The sequence below is a fragment of the Acyrthosiphon pisum genome, chromosome A1, assembly GCF_005508785.2.
Source record: "Acyrthosiphon pisum isolate AL4f chromosome A1, pea_aphid_22Mar2018_4r6ur, whole genome shotgun sequence".
Taxonomy (NCBI): Eukaryota; Metazoa; Arthropoda; class Insecta; order Hemiptera; family Aphididae; genus Acyrthosiphon; species Acyrthosiphon pisum.
The window spans coordinates 300,932-323,040 of record NC_042494.1 but is presented as its reverse complement, the minus strand read 5'-3'; the positions used below and the strand labels follow the sequence as shown (position 1 = coordinate 323,040).

At 33.2% G+C, this 22,109-nt stretch overlaps 1 protein-coding gene across 1 annotated transcript in view; it reads left to right on the top strand.

Annotated features, from left to right (window-relative positions):
- Positions 1–19,605, top strand: part of LOC100162198 (tRNA dimethylallyltransferase) — an 84,420-nt gene extending 64,815 nt beyond the window's left edge. Inside the window, exons 2-4 of the mRNA XM_029486465.1 lie at positions 1,340–1,477; positions 6,070–6,905; positions 18,738–19,605. Coding sequence (XP_029342325.1) covers positions 1,340–1,477; positions 6,070–6,905; positions 18,738–18,912 — 1,149 coding nt within the window. The 3' untranslated portion in view covers positions 18,913–19,605. The remainder of the gene's footprint in view (positions 1–1,339; positions 1,478–6,069; positions 6,906–18,737) is intronic.
- The last annotated feature ends 2,504 nt before the right edge of the window (positions 19,606–22,109 follow it).

The following is a 22,109-nucleotide window of genomic DNA, read 5'->3' as shown; positions in this document are numbered from 1 at the left end:
CTCCATCTAAAAATACTTTTACTGACGTTTATGTTCCCACGAACGCGAGAACACAAAATTTTTTTTCAATTCATAAAAGCATAAATATATGCTTGCGCTTTCCGTGATTTTATTCTTCTAGTGTTTCATTGGCGCTTCGTAGGGTGATGATAAAAATACACTACAACCTAAATGTACACACAGTTTTTATATAAGTATTACTTTGTTTTAAAATGTGTAAGAATAAAAATGTTTATTGAAGTACTTACTCGCTGTTGTTAAATTTTGTAAAATTGTTGTATATATCTATTATAATATTATATACCTAAGAATGATAGACATAGGCAGCTACAGGATCGAAAAAAAAAAATATGATGTCTAGGAACCGACCGAAAGTATATATAAACAAATAATAACGGGTATAAAGACCATTCCTTGACGATGGCGGCGCGTGGGCTGTTTAAAATTTCCGTCACCTAACCTACCCTACAGACGGGTCGACAGAGATAGGCTGCAGAGAGATGAGGTTTATGTATTTTGTGTCCTGCAGCTATATACTATATAGCTATTATATTATGTACATATAATGTAACCGACAACCGACCGTATATATAGGTAGTGTGCAACAAGTCTGCCGCCGGCGGCCAGACACACCACCGCGTCGCAAAAGGTAGACAAACACACTTACACACGCACACTCATCCGAAGCAGACGGATCAATATATGGCATTATGCGCCGGTAAACCACCACCCCTCAGGTCTCGTCGACGATTTTTCCCGCCGCTGCGTCGTGTTATATTGCTGCATTGCTACAACCCGACTATATTAGAAAACCTCCTCTTCCTCCTTCACATCGTATATACGTTATATATAGGTACCTATATATATGTATGTATGTACCATATATATGTATTTATGCTACCCACGGGAAATCCCCGATATCGGGTTTAGTCGACATTTAAGATGTACAAACAATTAAAAATTTTTAAATACTCATAACTCGTATTAAAATTATGACTGCTAAATAATAATCCTGACATCGAGAGTTACGTTCAATTTCACTGATTTCCTTTTTGGTTTTGTTTTTGATTCATATTTATATTTCCTCATAGGTACCTAAGCATTTTTTTCTATTCCTCCATAGTTTATTTAGAGGTTGCATGTTTAAAATGTGTCTAAGACAGACGTGTGTGTAAATATTAAGTATAATTCTGCACTCATATTATGTTATATTATTATTATCAAATTTAAAAACATTAATTTTAACACTACTTAAACACGGGTGAATAATCCTGAATAAGGTATGCTTATTTTAACCATCGTATCACGTAAACCTATACATGGCTTGGTTTTTCCGCAGGTCTACAAAGGTCTTGACGTAGCCACCAATAAGGCTACCGATGAAGAGATGGACGGAGTCCCGCACCACATGATGGGAACGGTGGATTGGCGTGACGAGTGTAACGTACACCAGTACAGGAACGAAGCTCTAAAAATTGTATCCTTTTCTCGTTATTATTATTATTATTATTATTATTATATTAATATTATATTATTATGATGTTGTTGTATTATCGCGTAACCTGCAGTTAAAATAACGACGAAAAAGGTTCTTTACGCTCGGCCTTCCGTATAGCCAGTATATTACAGCTGATTAACGACCTCTTGTTCGTGTTTAAACAGCAGGTTTCTAATGAAGTCCTTTTGTTGTGCACACTCGAATGTCACGCTTCGTGCTGTTTGTCAGGGTGTGTGTGTATTTTTTTAAACACTTTTCATGTATCACATGCGTATGTGTGATATATGCGCCTACAGCGTTATTATTATTATAATACCGTATATATTATACTTCTCGAAGAAAGTGCTTTTTCCAATAGGGGAGTAATAATGCGTCGGTTTTCAAGTACAGAGAAAAGAAAAGGGGGGACTGTGAAGTGAAATGTGTAACAGTAGAATATAGTTCGGACAGTAAAATAATAGCAGGAAGTGCCGTACTGGTGCAGTGCGGTGATGGTATATGGTACTATTTCCTGAGGCAACACGAGCCATGGGGAGAGAGAAAGCAAATAAAAGATGAAAAAAGCTGGCGCTAGTATTAAACTGAACTTGCGTACTGAATAAATTGACGTTTAAACTTTTAAAGAATCATCTGATTATTATTATTATTTATTATACATCGGCACGAGTGCTGTTAACGTACATGTTTCATGTAGTTTCCTACCTCTCACCTGCAGTCTGTTACAGTTGTCAAATGATTATAATATACAAATACTTATTTGAGATTTAATTTAAGTTATGTCACGTATATTGATTTTTTTAACGTTCAAGTTTTATTTTGTATGGATGTAATTAAAATGTATTTTATTCTTGGAACACCATAATATAGAAACGATCCATTTAATACTCGTATATACATAATATATGCATAATGTGTGTTAGTAAAATAATTACAAACGATCGGTACATAAAATTATACAATATATCTGTAGGCATAGTGTTAAATATTGTTTATTGTATAGTTTATTCGATGTTTATTATAGGTACTTAGGTTTACAACTAATATTTGGTATTTTTTATATTTTAAAATTATTTATTTATATCTAAGAGACCGTATAGTTTATAATTGTTGTTATCGTTCATAATATGATTAATATATGAATATAATAGATTTAGAAATTATTTCAATTCATCATCGTCATAAGTCATAACATAATATTATTACGAAATACAAGTAGTAGTTGAAATTATTGTAGTTCATATTGTGTGTTATTTATTTTGTTTGTTTAGATAACATGACTTAAAGGCTTAAATGTGGATTTCATTATTATTTGGTGAAGGGTAAATACAAGCTGAGGTTATATGATCGATTTTGGTTGACAATTTGAATGCATTGTTTTAATCACGGTCGTTAGAAAATGTCCAACGATTGATGAGTGGGGAGGGTATTGACGATGTAATCTGACCAATAATGTTCATGTCAGCTTATAAATCGTATTCAATTGTACATTTACAAAATAATATTTTTCAATTTAGTGTATTGTATATCGTATATTGTATACCGTATAACATATGTTGTTTGAAAATTAAAATGCTACAGTAGAAGTTTAAAACTGGGTAAATCGATGAAAAGTACAACGTTAAAATAATAATATTTATGGTGGCAATAAAGAAAGAAAAAAAATAAACGGTGATAGTATAGTTAAAGTTTTTCTCTTGGCGTCTTCATGTCGGCTATAAACGAAAATGATTATAACAATATGAAACGATATATAATACGTAATCCTCAGAACTGTAAGAGGGAACCGAAAAAACTAATTAATAAAACAAACATTTACTGCGATAAGAAGCAATGACGATATTAAAATGAAAGCGAATTAAATAAAAACAAAAAAAAAACGAGTGGCTCTTTCGAGATTAAGTGCTCTTGAAACCGAGCGATTTCGTACAAATCATGTTTAATTTTCTCGACGAGTTCTTTCTCGAGTATTCGTATATACGTATTTTATACAATATATTATATATTTATACATTATACGTATACCACATAAACCTCGCGTCATAAGGTGTTATATATATATATATATATTCAGCGAATGACCCATGCTGCAAGCGTTTTTTCCGGTTTGGTCATTTCGTTTCCGGTCACCATTAGCATGCCGCTTATATTTTAGCCGCCCGCGATCTGCAAGTCTCTTCCCCTTTATGTATATGTCATTAAACGAGCCATATTGGGGTTATACCGCGGATAGGAACTTGGTTGCACGATATGAGAGGAGTTTCCAAAATGTTTAACTCGTGAGTTTCATATAACGCGCTAAACGTTTATTCTATACGCTTTGCTTTTATATTGTATTATTATTACCTATAAAATATTATTAGATATGAAGAAGAGCTTTTTGTCGATTCGCGAAAACAAACATGATTATATTCTCCATACAACGTCCGAAAACTTCTAGGGGCGTAATTTCGTTCAGAATTTCCACTGAATTATCGATCCCCGCGCATATAATATGGTTTTCACTCATTTCTTCGTCGAGTCATGTCCATTCCACTATAATATTATATAATATATATACCACGTATACTCCTTATATTATCGGGTGTTACAATGATTGTATTTTTTAGTACGCATTTTGTCTCTTATATTAATAATATAGTGAACAATTGCAACTACTTGACATACCCCAACGTATATTGCGTTACGTGCGTTCAAGCAACCCTAATATTTTTTTAAATAAATAATTAATTTGTTTGCACTTATGTTTACGTAGGTGTACAATACGATGGGACCCTTGATGAATTTCAATTATGCTTTTACCGCCCACCGATTTCGTATTAATATTATATTGTTGAACTTTCATCGTAAATCCTTTTTATTTTTTAAATTATAATTAGTAATCATTTATTTGCATGAAGTAATAATAATGTACATATATATATATATATATATATATATTATTTATTTGATATCATTTGCGCATATTTATAACAATAGGCACTGAGTAATATAAATCAACAAAAATGTATGCATATTTTATAATAATAAACGTATTTTAAACATAAAATGGATTGATTGCATATAAATCATTTGTAACGTCCCTGCAGGTTTCAATTAAAAAAAAATAAACATACTTATAAGGTTAATATAGCTATAATACCGTTGAAGTCTCGGGATGGTAAAAAATATGGGTATGGTCGAACTGCACTTATTTTAGTTAAACTGCACTCGGGTGAAAAGTAGGTAGTGGTCGGACTGCACTTAAGTGTAAAACTGCAATTGGGCTCAAAAAAGGTATTCCAACAAAAATATCATGCTGAATTTTAAGGGGTTAAACGTTAATTATACACTCATTTCTCTTCCCACTTACAGGTTTAGGACTGACAATGATTTTAATTATTGCTGTAGTTAAAAATGATTGTTTTATACATACCATTGTCCATTATATTAATATAATATTATATATAGGGGGACGGAGTGGCCGAGCGGATTAAAGCGTCGGTTGCGACGTGCAAAACCTCGGCTGCGGACGGCATTTTTCTTCGGGCAAGTCACGGTGTCCGTGAGAAGTGCTGCCATTCCCCACCCGGGCATGGCAGATACCTACGAGTACCCACTGAAAATTCTGTCAAACTAATAAACATACGTGCTTAAACCTACAGTACCCTTCCCCTAATTAAAACCACTCAATGGCTTTGGTTCCGCGGGTTGATTAATAATAATAAAAAAATATATATATATTATTATATATACATTATATTAAATCACCAAATATTATTATAACATTTTTTTTTTACTAATTTTGATAATTTTTGTAGTAATAATATATATATATATTTTTAAATCGTTAAATAATATTATAATAATAAAAGTGAATTTCCATAGTGACCTGAAATTTAAACTCCTTTTTTTCGAACGAGTGCAGCAGTTTGACCACTGTCTGTTTTTTATCCGAGTGTAGTTCAACCATTACCTTTTTTGAACTCAAGTGCAATTCGACCATTTTTTTTAAAGTAATAAGTGCAATTCGACTAATATATTTATAAACAAAGATTGTCAATCGTGGTCATTTTTTACAATATAGCCTTTGCAAATTATTCACGCCTCAAAAAAAAAAAAAAAAACTGAACTACTGTAACGTTGGCATATATTTTATAGATACGATCGCAATGTATACTTATATATTATATAGTATCGTGCTCCTAAGTTGGTGCTCGTCCACACTCACCCAATCTCCGTCTACATTTGTTTCATAACTCACAAAATTGTCCGAATAAGTACTAAATGAGAAATATAGATTTAATGATTGTTAAAACAAATCGTATCCCTATAGTTGCCGTCTTCATAATATATATTTTCAGGAAAAATGAAATCAATTAATGTATAGAGAATAGAGATAGATTATCTATATAATATTACTGTAGATAATTTTAATTTCTATAGGAAACAAATTGTTTTTTTAGAAATGACGAACCACGCAAGTATACTTAAATAAGTACGTTTTATTTTTTTACTACATACTAATATACTATTGTTAATCATCATCGTACATATTATATATATTGTGGTCCTTGACTTTCCAATATTACCAGATACAAGACATATACTCTAGGGGCAAAGTTCCGGTGGTGGTGGGCGGCACGTCGTACTACATCGAGTCGATCATCTACGACAACCTGGTGCAGGGGTCCGCCGCCGGGGAACCGGAACCGGATGCGGCGGACGACGATGATGAGCAGGACGATGATGAGCAGGACGACGACGGCGACGACTTGTCCGTGAACGCTTTCCGCGAGTACGCCTTGTTCCGTAACGTCAATGATGTGCCGACGGCCGTCACGGCGATGGGTGCCGGACGCACGTACGTGTACGTGTTGTCCGAAGCGGTGAGGTTCGCTCTGAACATGACAGCTGTCGGGCGGCTACCGTTCCGGCGGTACAGGAACACGTTCGTTGGTGTGGATAACGTGGCCGGACCGTGGCCGCCGACGGTGGGTGAATGTGAGGCGGCCGCGTTGTACGCTCACGGCGTCCGCGTGCTTGATGCCGTTGCTGAGGCAGTCGGCCGGACTGACGGTGAACCGGACGTCCGATACGAAGTGACGGCCGAGGACGTGGTGGTTGGCCACCTCAAGCGGTATGGGTTCGCTGATATCCATTCCAGGCTTGACGATCTGCTGACACGGGTGAAAAAGGTGAGTAGGATGGCGGCAAACGTCGACGTGGACGCAAAAGTCCAGGCGGCTCTGTGCCGGGCGCATGCGGAGTTGCAGATGCGGACGCAGCGGCTGACGCTGGCTTTGTTGGTCGACCACGAACGGACGGCCGTGGATCTGCTGACGCCGGCCGCGCTCAAGGCGCACGCCGCTTACTTCGATCCGGTTGCGGCCAGCGCGCTCCATCCGCACAACACGCGCAAAGTGTTTAGGTACGTACCGTAACCTTGGTATTAAGCTTGTTGATGCGGCATTAAGGCGGGTTCACAACTGCCCGTGTCGTGTTGTGTCGTGTAAAATACTTTTGACATTTTATGTCTTTGCTTTGGCACATAGAATCGAAAAACGTTAAGTCACATTATTTATTTATTTTTTTGATTTTTCAATGTGGTGTTACTGTTTGATCCGGTTGTCAACGTAGCTAATAGTGGTATAAATCAACCAAAGACAAATCAAAGTATCGATACTTTACTATTATCTGTAGTATCGGAACGTCCCTATGTTCAGACTCATCAGTAGATTACCTAGGTATGTGCTACAATATGATAGCAAAGACAGCAAAGACATATTGCATATTTACATCATTGCAGACTCGTATGCAATTATATAAACAGTTTCTTTATAATAATACGGGCAATACGGTGTTTTTTTGTAATTGAAATGCAATTTGCTAATATTTTTATAATGGATCGGTAAAAAAGAGACACTCGATCGATGAAGTACCTGACGTTGAAGGGTTCTATGCATTTCAAATGTGTTGATTAGTGATCGACCTGTTAGGAATGTACACGTTAATAAAAACTTAAATTAATATTATGTAAAATATGATATTTTCATTGTTATGGCTTACTAAAATGTGATTGTAAAAATATGATCGTGTCGACTAACACGGTACCGCGAATACCGTGATGTTGAATATATTCAACTTTTGATCGTGCTGGTCACAATGTCCACGCTGTGGTAGTGAGGTTTACTGTTATATAATAGATTTCGATAAGAAAAAAATTTATAACGCTTATATTTTTCTTCTTTGTAGTTTCGTTTCATTTTAATAAAATGTTTTCAAAATTGGAAAAAAAATTGTATATTGTATTTAAATAAACGATGATGATTATTTAAAAAAACCCCGCTTGAAAATTTGATAATCATGGTACCGTGTTAACATATTAGAATTTATGATAACCTAGTTGGTAACGTCCTGATTAGGATGATTTCATAAATACACGACACAACATGACATGGGCAGTTGTGAACTCACCTTTAAAGCCGGATTCACAGCTGTGTCGTGTCATGGTGATCATATGGTGATCGTATTCTGATTGTACGTTACTTTTTTGGTATCGTGTAATAACCAAGTTGCAACCGAGTATACCAACAATTGACTTCTGCTCAACTTTTAAACCATATTGGTTACCAGTCGTAACCATAAATAACCAAGCCCTCGCACGACACGACACGCGACGTAGCTGTGAATGCGCCTTAAATCGGATTCACAGCTATGTCGTGTGTCGTATCGCATTCTGATTGTACGTTACTTTTTTGGTATCGTGTAATAGTAAACTAACTAGTGTGAAGTATTGCTGATCCATTTGTTCTAGATGTTCGCTATGAGATCGGCTATCTTGAGGAAGTCTATTATCCTTTTTTCTTGTCCGTAGCTGGATGCTTTTTTGGGTGAGGTGGTGGTTATGTTTATTTATTTTTTTTTAATTTATCGCAAAGTCTGGCTACTAAGGCTATTAGCTGTTTGTTTTTTTGTTTTTGTAGGGGAGAAATTTTAAGTTTGTTAACACGTGTGTTTTGGGTTTGGCATATTTGGAGTTGTCACCCGTTGTTATCTACCATGCCCGTGGGTGGGGGATGGAGGCACTTCTCTTCGGACACCGTGACTTGCCCGAAGAAAAATTCCACCCGCGGTCGGGTTCGAGCAGGCGCCGGTGTGCGACTCCGTCCCCCTTGATTTTATTATTCCATGAGATATCACGTATAAGCATGTATTGATTATTTTTTTTTGTGTATTTTAGTTTTTTTACACGACACATAATACGTTTATGTTATTGAGTCGATCTCTTTGTTGTCTTTGACTTTTCGATTGGTTAAGATAATTGACAAAGATGATATAGACTAGCTATATAGTATATACCTTCAGTATAAGAATACAATACATGTTAAGGTACTTAATTTGAATAGGTATATTAAAAACGCTTAATTAATGATAATTTTGATGTTAGTAATAGTTTCTTTGTTTCTATATTATAATTATATTATACATATATTTACAGAAATGGAATTTATGCTTATGGATTGTTAAAAAGGTGTTTTATTTTTTGCATTTATAATTTATGGGTGTTTTTTGTTAGGGATTTTAGATTGCGAGTTTAGGTCATATTTTGTGATTATGGGCGATAGCTGCACGAACGGTTTCTGGCATTTTTCGATATATGCTAGCTAACGGTCAGTTTTCCGATAATTTTTTTAAAACGTGTTCTAACTGTAGAACGTAATTAAATACTGCCCGGCACATTTACGCCATCGCGAATACTTGTAAACGTTTTTGTTTCGGTTACCTATATGTTACCTATAGATTTGAAATAGTCACTGTTTTTTTTTTTTTTTTTACGTTGTGTGTGTTGTATCGAACACCGAACAAGTTACTATACGTTGAATATAATCATCTTGTAGTTGTAACTTATAATCTCTTGTCTTTAATCCTATGTAAATCGTTTTTTCGGTTGACGACGATTTCGTTACTACAGTTTTTTTTCTGCTGTCGCGTAATCCAGCTCGCTGTATTTAAAGATAAACTGCAGTTAACGTGGTCCCTATTTCGGCATAATTATTAGACAATATAACTTACCTGATATCAGAGTGTTTATAATGTTTATAATATTATTAAGATGATCGTTTAAAACTAAACCTGTTTGACATATATACCTATTTATAATACACATCGACGGAGCCGTATTTTATTATTTTATTAAAACAAATAAATTGCGGTTGATGATAGTCAACACTAATTTTGTGCGAAATCGCTTTCCAATCGCCATAAACCGATTATTATGTATGTTTAGTAAGAGGTGTAACATTATACATTGAGTCATTCTGCACCGCATAAGCATATAATATCGTGTTATTTCTAATAGAAATCTGCTCTCGGCGGAGGACCATGTTTGGCGTCTTTTGTTTTTGTCGGAAGGAGGAGACCGCTATGGTTATACTTATATTGTATATAATATTGTAGTTTTCATTTTAAACACTATACGTGCATTTTACATTTAACAATTATATTTTGGTTCTGTGCTCGTTGTAATTCTTTTTAAAGAATGACGTTTGAGTACATATTATACTATTTATATTTTATATATATGTATACATTATATAGGTGTATTATTTACACGCGTTGAAATAATAACGAGTTTTACTATATACGTTTGTATAATTAAGTGAACTTTTTATGCGAAAAAATTAACTACCCGTGTCCCGCGTCGTTGTTTATACATCCCAAGCGTATATACGTTTGCATTAAATGCATCGGGTTGTTAATCATTTAGTCTGAACTGTGTTCATTTTCTGTAATATAATAATATATACTTGTGTGTGTGTGTGTGTGTGTGTGTATCCGATGTTATTTAATATTTATCTCCCCTCTCGCCCGATCTGCTAGCGAACAACACTTTTTAAATTAACAGTATAAGATTTCTAACAGCACCGAGCACATCATACCCTGGGGAAATGTTGTCGAGTTTTTATCTACATGCATGTTTGTGTGAATTGCTGTTTGAGTATGCCGCTTGTGTTTTATTTATTTATTTGTTTTATTTTGTTAAAAAAAAGAAAAGCCTGACCCATGAGACGTATCTATATAGGGAGGGATGCTTCTTACAGCACACTAGGAAGTACACAAAAAGGGTTGATGGGAGAGATACCGATTTTAAACTTTCTACGTATACCTCCACGAAAATTCGAAAACGTTTTGCGCGTGAAACGTTTGATCCGGAACAGCGCAGTATAAACCGTAACCTCAAACCGTCTATACAACATCCGCAAAAGAAATAGATTTCCGAAACAGATTGTCTTTGAAGGAAGAAAAAAAAATTGGATCCACGCAATATGACGATAATTATTTTAACTTTTCCATAATAAATTGAAAAATATCGTAATTCGGGACTACCGCGAAAAACATGTATGTGTTGTAGTCGTAACTAGCAGTACTATATTATATGTATAATATATACGTATATATGTATAATTTTGGATATAATAATAGGTATAGCTTACGTCCGATAGGTAGAGCTGAAAAATCTATATTTTTATAAAAAAATGTTATGTCGATTACATGTAATTATAAAATACTATAAATAGCTATTACAGTTAGTATAATTCTATAAATATACTAAGAACATTAAAAATTTCCGAATTTTAAAATTGTTCATTTTTACGGGCAGAGGTACCTAGACATAAAACCGATTATCACATGAAGTATTATTATACTTAAACTGAAATACACCAAATGTAGTATCCAATTTGGCGCAGATTAACCACCTCTGTCAGATTTTCTACGTAGCGAGGGCACACTGATGCTAACATGCCAATACCAAAATACACCGATATAGTACCAATAATTGTATAACTGTTCATTTTTTCCCGTGCGAAGTTGGATGATATAGCTAGTGGAATATAATTAAAAGCTTACTTTGAGTTTGATTTATAACTTATATACCTAACAACATATTAATATTCATAAGCATTATTTATTTAACAATATAGTTTATATTTAAAAAAAATGGATAAGTAGTTAACCACTCTGCTGTACATTAGGTGTCGGGTGTTCCCATGGTTACCAAATAAATATCTATCTATACTACTGTATACAATTGTAAGGGATTTTCTACGACCGCCCTAACCGAGAAAACTACTGAACCGATTTGGCTGCAATTTTGTACTGTTATACCTGACAGTCTGCTAAAGGTTTTAGTATCTCTTCTGTTAATAAAAAATAAGTATAAAGTTTTTGAAAAATTAAAAAACCAAAGTTAATTTTCGTATATTTATGTTCCCATTTTGTGATGACACCATATCTTACATTTTTCCAATTTTTTTCCTCAAGGTTATACCAAATACTCCTACGAGTGATTTATTATTCACAATTTTATTTTATTCGTCATATTTATCTATATCTATACTATTATATAAAGAGGAGTTGTTAGTTACCGTTGTCGAAAGTAATCTTTGTAACTACTGGACTGAATTCGAAAATTCTTTCACCAATAGAAAGCCACATTATTTGTGAGTGTCATAGGCTAATTTAAAAAGGGAATTGATCACCCCCTGTTAGGTGCCCAATCAGGAATTTTGAGATTTACGATAGAAATTTTTGTTTATTAATAGTTGCTATGGATTATAGGAGTTGAGAATAATATTTATTTATTATTATTTTCTTTTAATTTGAATATTAATGGAGTGTCTCAATCTCATTCGTTTCAATCAGTCTAGTACATCCACTTGCGTGACTCCATCGCTACTGAAGGAGACGTGGCCAACATTGGTTATTTAACTACTCTCTCAGCTACTCATTTTGGAAGCCCACGCATCATGCATTCAATCTCGAATTGCAACGGGAGCAAGACTATGATCGAGATGAGCTGGCTGAAAGAGTCGAGTTCCGAAAAATGAGCCAAACACCATCTTCCTCTTTTGTTTAACATAACCAAAATTCAGTGGAAAACTATACCAATAATTATACCACTAAGAAGTTATGGCAAAACTTATTTACTCGATGATGGTCGCATATTTGATCTTGGTGGTATTAAGAGTAATTCTCAATATTTTCTTAAATCCGGTCATATTTTTGACTCAAACCGTCATTGAGTAAATAAGTTTCCTTTAACTATTTAGTGGTATAATAATATTATTGGTATAGTTTTCCACTGATTTTTGATTATGTTAAACTAAAGAGGAAGATGGTGTTTAGCTCTTTTGCTCATAATTTAAACATACTGCAACAAGTAAAATTTGGTGCTTCTAACTCAGTACCAAGGACTGTTCGAACAGCATAAGCTTCATCTAAATATTTTCTACCCATCAATTTTTGATAAAATAAGAAAATCAAATATATAAATGTTATATAGTTACAATTGTTATTTAACTTCAAAAGTGGTTCTTTATCAACAGTACACTTAAAAAAATCATGAGAAACAATTGGTAACCGAAAGTATTCCATTAAGTATGGTAAATGTTTATTCCGATTTTCTCTATTATACTTGATCCATTTCATTAGAGATGTATACACCTATTAATAATTAGAACATTATTTAGTTTCGGTCAAGCCGTTTCGGGGGAGTTCAATAACAAACACAGTGGCACGACATTTTTATACATTTTTATACATTAGATATACATATACATATACAATACATATACATATACATATACATATACATATACATATACATATCTACTGCTGCGAGTTACACCCAAAAGGATACGAACAATCACAATTTTTTAAAGGGTTGTAATTTTTTAAGGGCAACGAAGTGCACAGGGTCAACAAATGGTGTCAAAAATGTATCTTAATTCATCAATTGAGAACGGCTGGGCCGATTTGGCAGATTATTTTTTTTTGTGTTCGTAATTGTCAGGACGTAGGTTCTTATGAAAGAAAATTTTAGGAAAATCCACCATAAAAGTAGGAAATATGGATAAAAAAAATTAAATAGTGGCGCCATCTATCCAGGAAAAAATAGACTAAATAATAAAAAATTTAGTTTATTGTTGAAAATTAAAATAATAATAGTGTATCATAATATTATATTGGTTGCTATTGGTTAATCGGGCATGTTTGTTGATTTGTATTATTATTTTTCGTCAATATATATAGGTATATTATATAAATGAATGTTTGTGTACCTATAGATTAAACCTCTGGGTTGAAGATAGATTAATTTAACAAGTGTTAAATTTGGTTTTTTTTATTCGTCGGATTTTAGTACGGTTAAGTTAGGTTAGGATTTTATATTAATTGATTATATTAATCTAACGTAGGTGGAATTAAGTAAAAACAACAAACTTAGTATAACTTTGATACTCTAGAGCTGAATCATATACTTACGTACAAGTAGAACGGGGTCCAAGATCTACCGTAGGTAGATTGCCTACTTGCTAATAATATACTGCTGTGAATCAGAATTTTTATTCTGGGCAACGAAAAAGTTAAGATAACTTTTGAACACTATACACCGAGTATAAAATAACGAATTGAACAAAGTTTGAGTCATATTGATTTGGTACATTTAACGGGCAACGAAGTGCACGGGATCAGCTATTTTTAATAATTCTATATTTATCATTAATACTGCTTGAACCATTTCAATACGTTTTCATTAACCATTTTTTATATTTACTTGCCGATTACATTAAACGATAAGATTTGAATAAAAAATTATACATATCATTGTCCGAAGGCAAAATAAACAACCAATCACGGGCGAAGCTGTGACGGGTCGGATAGTTTTATTAATAATATTATACAATTTAACAAATGTTCGAATTATTTTTTGAAGTATTTTTTAACTTTTTAAAGACGTCTTCAGACACAAAAAAGTAAAAACCACCAACCACACATCATCATAAAATCATTATATTCTTCGCTTCTCTCAGAATCGAAAATGAGGTTCTAATTTAAACAAAGCAAGTTTGTGTCTCATCTTTAAATGTCATGAGACATGAACAAATCTAAATAATATATTCATATTTTCATATTTTAAAATACGTTCTTTATGTGTATCTAAAAATTTCAAAAACAAGAATTTCAATAAATGCAGAGTTACAATGGGGGTTATGCGATGTTTGCAGGTTAATCACGTGTGCATAAAATGTTTGTACATTTATTGCAGAATTTAATATTTTATACTGTAACCATAAGCGCAAGTAGGGGGGGGGGGCTTCAGGGGTTAAGCCGCTCAAAAATATCCATAGCTCCGCACACATTTTCTATATTTTGTTTTAAGCGTATTTAATATTATCAAGGTAAGGCTTTATCCCCCCCCCTCTCAAATCCCAAACGCTATTTTCTCCTATGATTGTAAATCATATCTAGTAAGTATAGTGTTTGTTGGCATTTAAGTCGTAATACTTAATATTCGTATTATACTGGTATTATTGATGCCAGTGTTGTGTCATACACTCATACGCGGTCGTATGACGGCCCGGTCACTGGCATTAAGAGAAAGCACGAGCATTTCTAAGGGGTACGGCGTAGGCAATTTTAACAATTACGATCAACTTAAAATATATCTGAAAATACTATTTCATATTATAGTCATTTCTAAGAGGTCCCGTGTCTGTACTTTTATTTTTTGTGGCGTTCGTCTGTTGCTCAATTATACAAAATTATATGAAACAATCAGTAAAAACATGCACACTCAGCTCAATAGCAAGTGAGTTTTGAGTAGTAATTACAAAGTTGTGGATAAACAATATTATCTGGGGCTTGACTAATACATTTTAATTATTAACTTCTGGGGAACACTAAACAGATATTTAACCTATTTCAGTACCTATTTAATTTTTATGATTCTGAACGGAGCGAGGAAACTAGTGGTTATACAATGTTGTTTATTTATTTATTTAATTTTTTTTTATCCTATATACAAAATTTTTAGCAGAAGGAGTGCTTCGATTTCAATATATAGTACATTATATTTTATCAAATTGGATCATGGTGGTACTTTAGAGAGGTCACTTTTCGATTTTCTCAATAGTTATTTGATATGTTATCCAACTTACAAGATATATTAAATAATAACAATATAATAATAATAATAAAATATATCCAGACTGACATATTGTCTCCGCTCAAAATCGTTTTTCTTATAAGTACAATGATATTATATCATTGAATTCAAGTTTAATACAATCCATTATACATTGACCCTCTTGTAACCTACTGTACAGCAGAGCGAAATCTACTTATCCGTTTTTTTTTTGTATTTAATGAAAACAGATAGGTACTTATAACTATTTGTTTTTCAAATACCTAGGATAATTCGTAAAAAATAAGTAATTGTCTTTAATTTTCATAATAGACAATTGTATGTCAAATCGTTCTTGTTTTCAATTAAAATAATTCTCTTTCATTAACTTTTAATGTAGGTACGACAACGCATGCGATGACATCCTCTAAAGAGGTGTAAATAATAATATATTAATGTAAAAAATACTGTGTTAACGAATTATAACACTATTCGAGTATTCGAGAGAAAATTTGCACTATATAATATAGCAAGCAATTACATTATAATAATATATTATCATCTAAAATCTAAATCACGACGCGTATATAATAATATATAATAGAACGGTTGTGGAAATTAAAATTAAATAAATTATTTTGGTCGCTGCTGCCGCCTTTGTTCTCTTCGAGCGCGTTTATACGGTTCCTGCATGGTGGGCGCATAAAAATTTGGAAAATTATTGGTTTGGAACCGTATTATCGTGGAAAAATACCCTATCGGAACACACATTTTATTAAAATATTGTGTTGGAAACATAAAATGATGTCCATAGAACTATAACATAGTAATATATACTGAAAAATATTTTGTTGGAAATACGTATACCTATTATATTGGGTTTTCGGACATTATACTATTACGACAAAACACGTTTCAATTATTAAATACGATTCCTAAATAATATTTTCCAAACGCATACGTTTCTATCTAACGAAATATAAGTTTCCAAGCAAATACTTTACCGACAAAATAAGTTTCCTGATTAATACAATTCAGAAAAAATATTTTCTGAAGTTTTACGTTCCAACCAATTATTTTGCAACAAAATATAGCCCTCCGGCCTCCACAGCTTAGTGTTCGTGATTTGGGAAATATTGTTGCCCATCTTTCTCTTAATTTTTGTTATTACCTATCTTATTAATAACTTTATTATTAGTTTTGTTTACCGTGTTTTATTTTAGCGTCGCCGTCCTCCCTTACAATATTATATTCATCATTCATATATAATTCAAATCTCCCTATAATGTGTCTTTCAAAAATACATTCAAATTAGAGAGCTACCTGCTGCAATTATGATTTATGGCTTTCAGAAAGAGTATAATTAATAACCCATTTGTAATTATAAAATTACGAAATATAATTGTAGCCATGAATTACAAAATAAAGGAACAATGAGCGCATACAATATACCTACAAAAAAAAAAAAATGTTTTATGTTTACACGTATAACCTTTCATAAAAATCACCTGTTTACACACTAGACTATTTTCCCATCAGAATATTTATCTTTATTATGTGTATATATATATTATGCATGTATATTTTTTTATGCACTCACTATTTGTTTTATATTTTGTCAGCCAACAGCCGAAACCTGTTTTTACTCATATTATTATTATTATATTCCCTCTTGGAGATCATTTTATACTCTGTGGGACACATTTAATATTTAATTTATCACTACCTAATTGATTACGATTGGTCGGAAAAAATAAGTGAAAAAGTCGTAAAAAGAAATCGTTGAATTAATTCGGTTAAACAATCGGACATTCCGTATAATAATATTTAAAAAAATAGCACCTATATCATTACATAAAACATGCGTTGTCTGCCTATATTTTGTGTTGGAGAGTTTGTTATACTTTTTAGATTTTTTCAAGTCTACTGCTACGAATAATACTTATTCGTGTGTTGCAATAGAGTTAAAATGCAGATAGAGTTTGGGTGGGATCAAAATATTATAATGCATTCTTTCGGTGTTTGACAGCAAACAACACCGCGAAGCAAACATCGCAGATAACGATGTTTGGTTCACCTCTATACCATAATAATATTATAATGTGTCTCGTACTCTCGTTTCAGTGTCTTGTACGCGAGTCTTAAAACGCGTAAGTACTTAGTTACTATATAATATATTTTATCAACCGCCTGACTGGATTTTTGGATTTGAATTTAGCCCATCGTATGTATAGAATGCATTTTCTACTTCATCTTTATACAGCGCTTTACGATACGTCTATACGATATCTTAATACCTATTTACTGTTTATTTATCGAGTGGAAATATTCAAATATTATATCTAATTGGGTTGAGTTACTCTCTAAATATGTGTATTAACAATAACCGGCCGTTATCTAAGTTTCGTGAAGTCGCGCGCCATTCCGCGTCGTTCACTGTGAACGAGTGGTACTCTTAATACTCGTAATAATTTATAATTGTATCATATACAATTATCTCCGACCAACTGTATAATATGACCTCTAATATTTAATAACGACAGCTGTTGACCGGGTTTCCACCTTAAAGTGCAAAACTTCTTCTCTGATTAGTGATAACTTCTTCCAAGCAATTATAAGTAACCGCATCACTTCGAATAACGACGAATGTATTTTAGGATATAACGCACTGTAGATAGTTCCAAATTCCAATATATTTATATACATTTAGTTTCTACGATGAATAATGCAACCAACAGGATAACATATATAGTGACACTATATTGGACACTCGTTGAAGTTTTTATAGTATAGTTGACTATAGTAAGTTCCTGCAAAAACAATATATTATTGGTATTATTGTTTTCCAAATATTAATTCTCAAAAATATTTTTTAAAGATTTATCCTGTTGCCTATACACCGGTCGATTCCTTATCGATATACTCGTTGATAACTAGCAATACTACTAACCATATCATTATGGTGATTATTTTCATTTGGTTATAATCAGTTTTTTATTTTACGAAAATATATAGTGCCTGTAGATGGGTGGAAATGGCGTTGGGACAAAACCATGTGAAAGAATGATTAACATTGCATGCGAACTTTACTGGGAATATTTTTTACATTTTAACAAAACCACGTTTTGGTGATAGAAAAACAATCTCAAACATTTCGTTGTTGGGTTACATAAATGACCATGTTTGTGATGATGATTGTCATATAGTGTCATGTGACACCCATATGTTATATTATTTTTATTTGATTTGTATATACTATATGCACGTAATCTAATCGTATTGTATACCACGCAGGACTATACAGATTTACCTGGTGAGGGGCAAGCAAAAAAGCAAGCTGTTTGAGGAGCAGAGAACTCGGGTGAGCGGGTCTGATGTACCAGTGGTTGCTCTGCGGTTCAAAGAAGTGCACATGATGTGGCTGACATGCGACGCGGTAAGTCAAAATATCATTGTTTTAATCGAATAAAATATTTTCACGATCTACCTGTAATATGATTGTAAATACTAGAGTTATGGGAATGATTTTGCTTTTGAACAAAGATATCCGGTGAATTAATTAGGCTTTTAAAGTAAAAAACGAGCATTATCGCGTGGCTCCCTAACTAGGAATTATTTTACGTACAATCACAATTAGGTAATCACAATTATATATTATATTTAATTTACACATTTTAGTCGATCTCGAGCATTCTGACTACATTGTATACTTTATAGCAGCTAGTAGTCTTCAACCATATTTTGACTCGCGACTAAATTTTTCGTAAAATAATGTTCGTGACCCATGTCATCCTTGTCGACTATGGAAGAAAAATAAAAGCTTTAGGTGCTATTATAATTTTGTGTAATTTCCCGCGCATAAATATTTTCTAAGAATTTTCAATAAATATTTGTCTCTAAGATTGGGATCTCTTATCAGTAGACATTTTAACTGTCATCATATCTAGGTACTGTAAATGGTTGTTCATCGAATTCATAATTTATAATTTCATAGCTTACACGACTGAAAATTAGGTCGTGACCTAATGGTTGAAGTTCACTGCTTTATAGTATCATTAAAATAACTTATATTTATTCTTATCCTATAGATGAATGGTAATACGTCTTACTGTAATGAATTATAAATATGTTCATCATAAGTGGTATATTTAATTATGTATGTGCTTTGGTAGTCAAAATCGTTGGTATCATAATACCATAATTTGGTTTTACACAAAAAACTAAAATTTTGATCTAATCTGTATTATATTTTATATGTTGATTTTAAACACTGATCTTATTGATTGAGTTCTCGTAAGGATTTTAAGAGTTTCATAAAATGTATATATAAAACTAATTTTGATGTGTACGCAGTTATTGCGTAATTTAAATATGCGATTGATACAATTGTTCAAAATATGCACATTCCAATAATACCTTAGGGTTACCACGCAATTAATATAAATTGACTTATCGTAATTTAAAATTTTTTAAAACAGTGTTTTAATGGAATAACTTGGCACGGTTGGAATAGAATAAAAAATAAATCAAATATTTTTGTTGAATAAATTAGTTTATTAGGTATTTAATTAATAATTTATCAGTTTATTTGTAAATTTTTAATAACGATTATTTTCTATTACAAGTACAGAGTAGTTACACAACATTGCAGTCTTTCCCTAATTTTGTTGATGTATGTATGAAGTTTACAAGGAATATTGTACATTGTTTATGTATACATATTTTATTGTTAGAGTAGATATAAATCGTTTATAATGATATTCCGGCAAAAATAGGTCATAAATCATAATAAATAGCACATATACATTATACATATTACAGCCTTGGCGTTTTGTAGAGACCTTCGATTGTAAGTCATTCAACCCGGGATATGTCCCTATAACTCACTAGTGTAATTATTATATAATCGATTTCTATATTGTATACGCCGCGTTTGGATTCCAATTGGTATTGTGTTTTTGGCGGGAACATGATATACATTTTGGAACAGCGCAAAAAGTTCTACTTATTCAGATTGGAGACTGCAAATATAATATTATGACGTTTAACATAGTATGACCGGTGTATTAATGGCCTAGAGAATTCGTATTAGCCATTTTCGCAGTCTGAAAAGTTCACCGTAAAATTGAAATCGGAGACATCGCCCTGGAAACATGTGTGGTACATATTCGTATTCAGTAGGTACTTAAATAATCGAAAAATATCTTGAAGATTCAATAGAAGTAACGATATTTTTGTTGTACGCTATGTATACATATTTTATAATAGAGGCAACCAGGACGGGAAATAATATTATAGCTTTCATTATTTTAACTGACGGGGTGCAGGTTTTTGTACCTATTGTTTGTAAAATAAATAATATGTAATATAATGATAATGTACTCCTCGGTGACGGCGACTGTCTTGAACTTTAAACGACGCGCACGCTGTATAATATTAACATCATAAAAATATTATTAGGAAGCGTAGGGCGCCACGTCCCAGCAGAACACATGATATTGTGTAATATTAATATTTACGTATATATTTTACGGTATCCGGAGTACAACCCGTATCTCTAGTTGACTCGGTGCGGTATTTATATTATATCGGCATACAATATGGGTACGACCATATTATTATAAAATATCATAATATTATGTTATTATACCCAGTGTATGCGTTTTTCGGGTTGGGTCATCCTAGTTTCCGTTTGTCCTTGTGGAATGTGTGTGACGCGCACGAGAATTCTAGTCGAGATGCATAGAAGATAATAAAAATCATAATGTTATTCAAATTACATTATTATATCGTCTTGCGCGTATATTATAACGTGATGCCCAAAGTTCGAGGTCTGTAATATTGTCAGACGGGTAATACGTAGGTACTCGTGAATTAAAATATAAAACGAAATTCCTTGATTGTTCGCGGAGGCGAAGAATAAAAGTTGTCACTCCAACGTTCATCGTGTTCGTGTATTCCGCGTCGTAGCCATTGTAGGTATGTGCGACGCAGTGCAGTTTTGTACGTCGCAGATCCTCGGTTTACGAATCGCGGGAAAACCGACCGGGAAATTGTAGTAAAAACAAGCGTAGCGTTCGAGTCCAAATATTTTCTTACGAAAGCAAAAATAAATATCTGGGAGAAATTGTTATTTGGGTTATGTGACTGTGAAAAACGCGCGTTTTCTCCGTCCGCGTGCCTAACCTCGCGCCCGTTCCCCGCCGATTGTGTGACGTTGTGTTTTCATTTAAGTTTTATTATTGTTGTTGTTATTATTTTTACTATTATTTTTCCTTATAATATTATTATTATGTTCTCTTTCCTTCTTTGTTTCCATATCTGCGCAACGAATTTTCGACAACAAAGGAACGGAAACGCTGTGGTGGTGGTGGCGGTGTGTGCCATAACGGTCGGTCGCGGTGGGGCGGGCGACTTAGTAGATATTATGATGACCGGCCTTGACGCTGGCCGAAATATATAAAATCGCCGAACCGACGCCCTTGTGTGTGCGAGTGTGTGCTCGTAAGTGTGTGTAAGCGAGTGTGTGTGTGTGTGTGTGTGTGTGTGTGTGTGTGTGTGTGTGTGTGTAGGTGTGTGTGTGTGTGTAATATGCGAGTTTGTGCGTGTTTGCGAGTGCGAGCGCGAAACGACTAAGAGAACGGATCAAGGACACGACATTGGTTT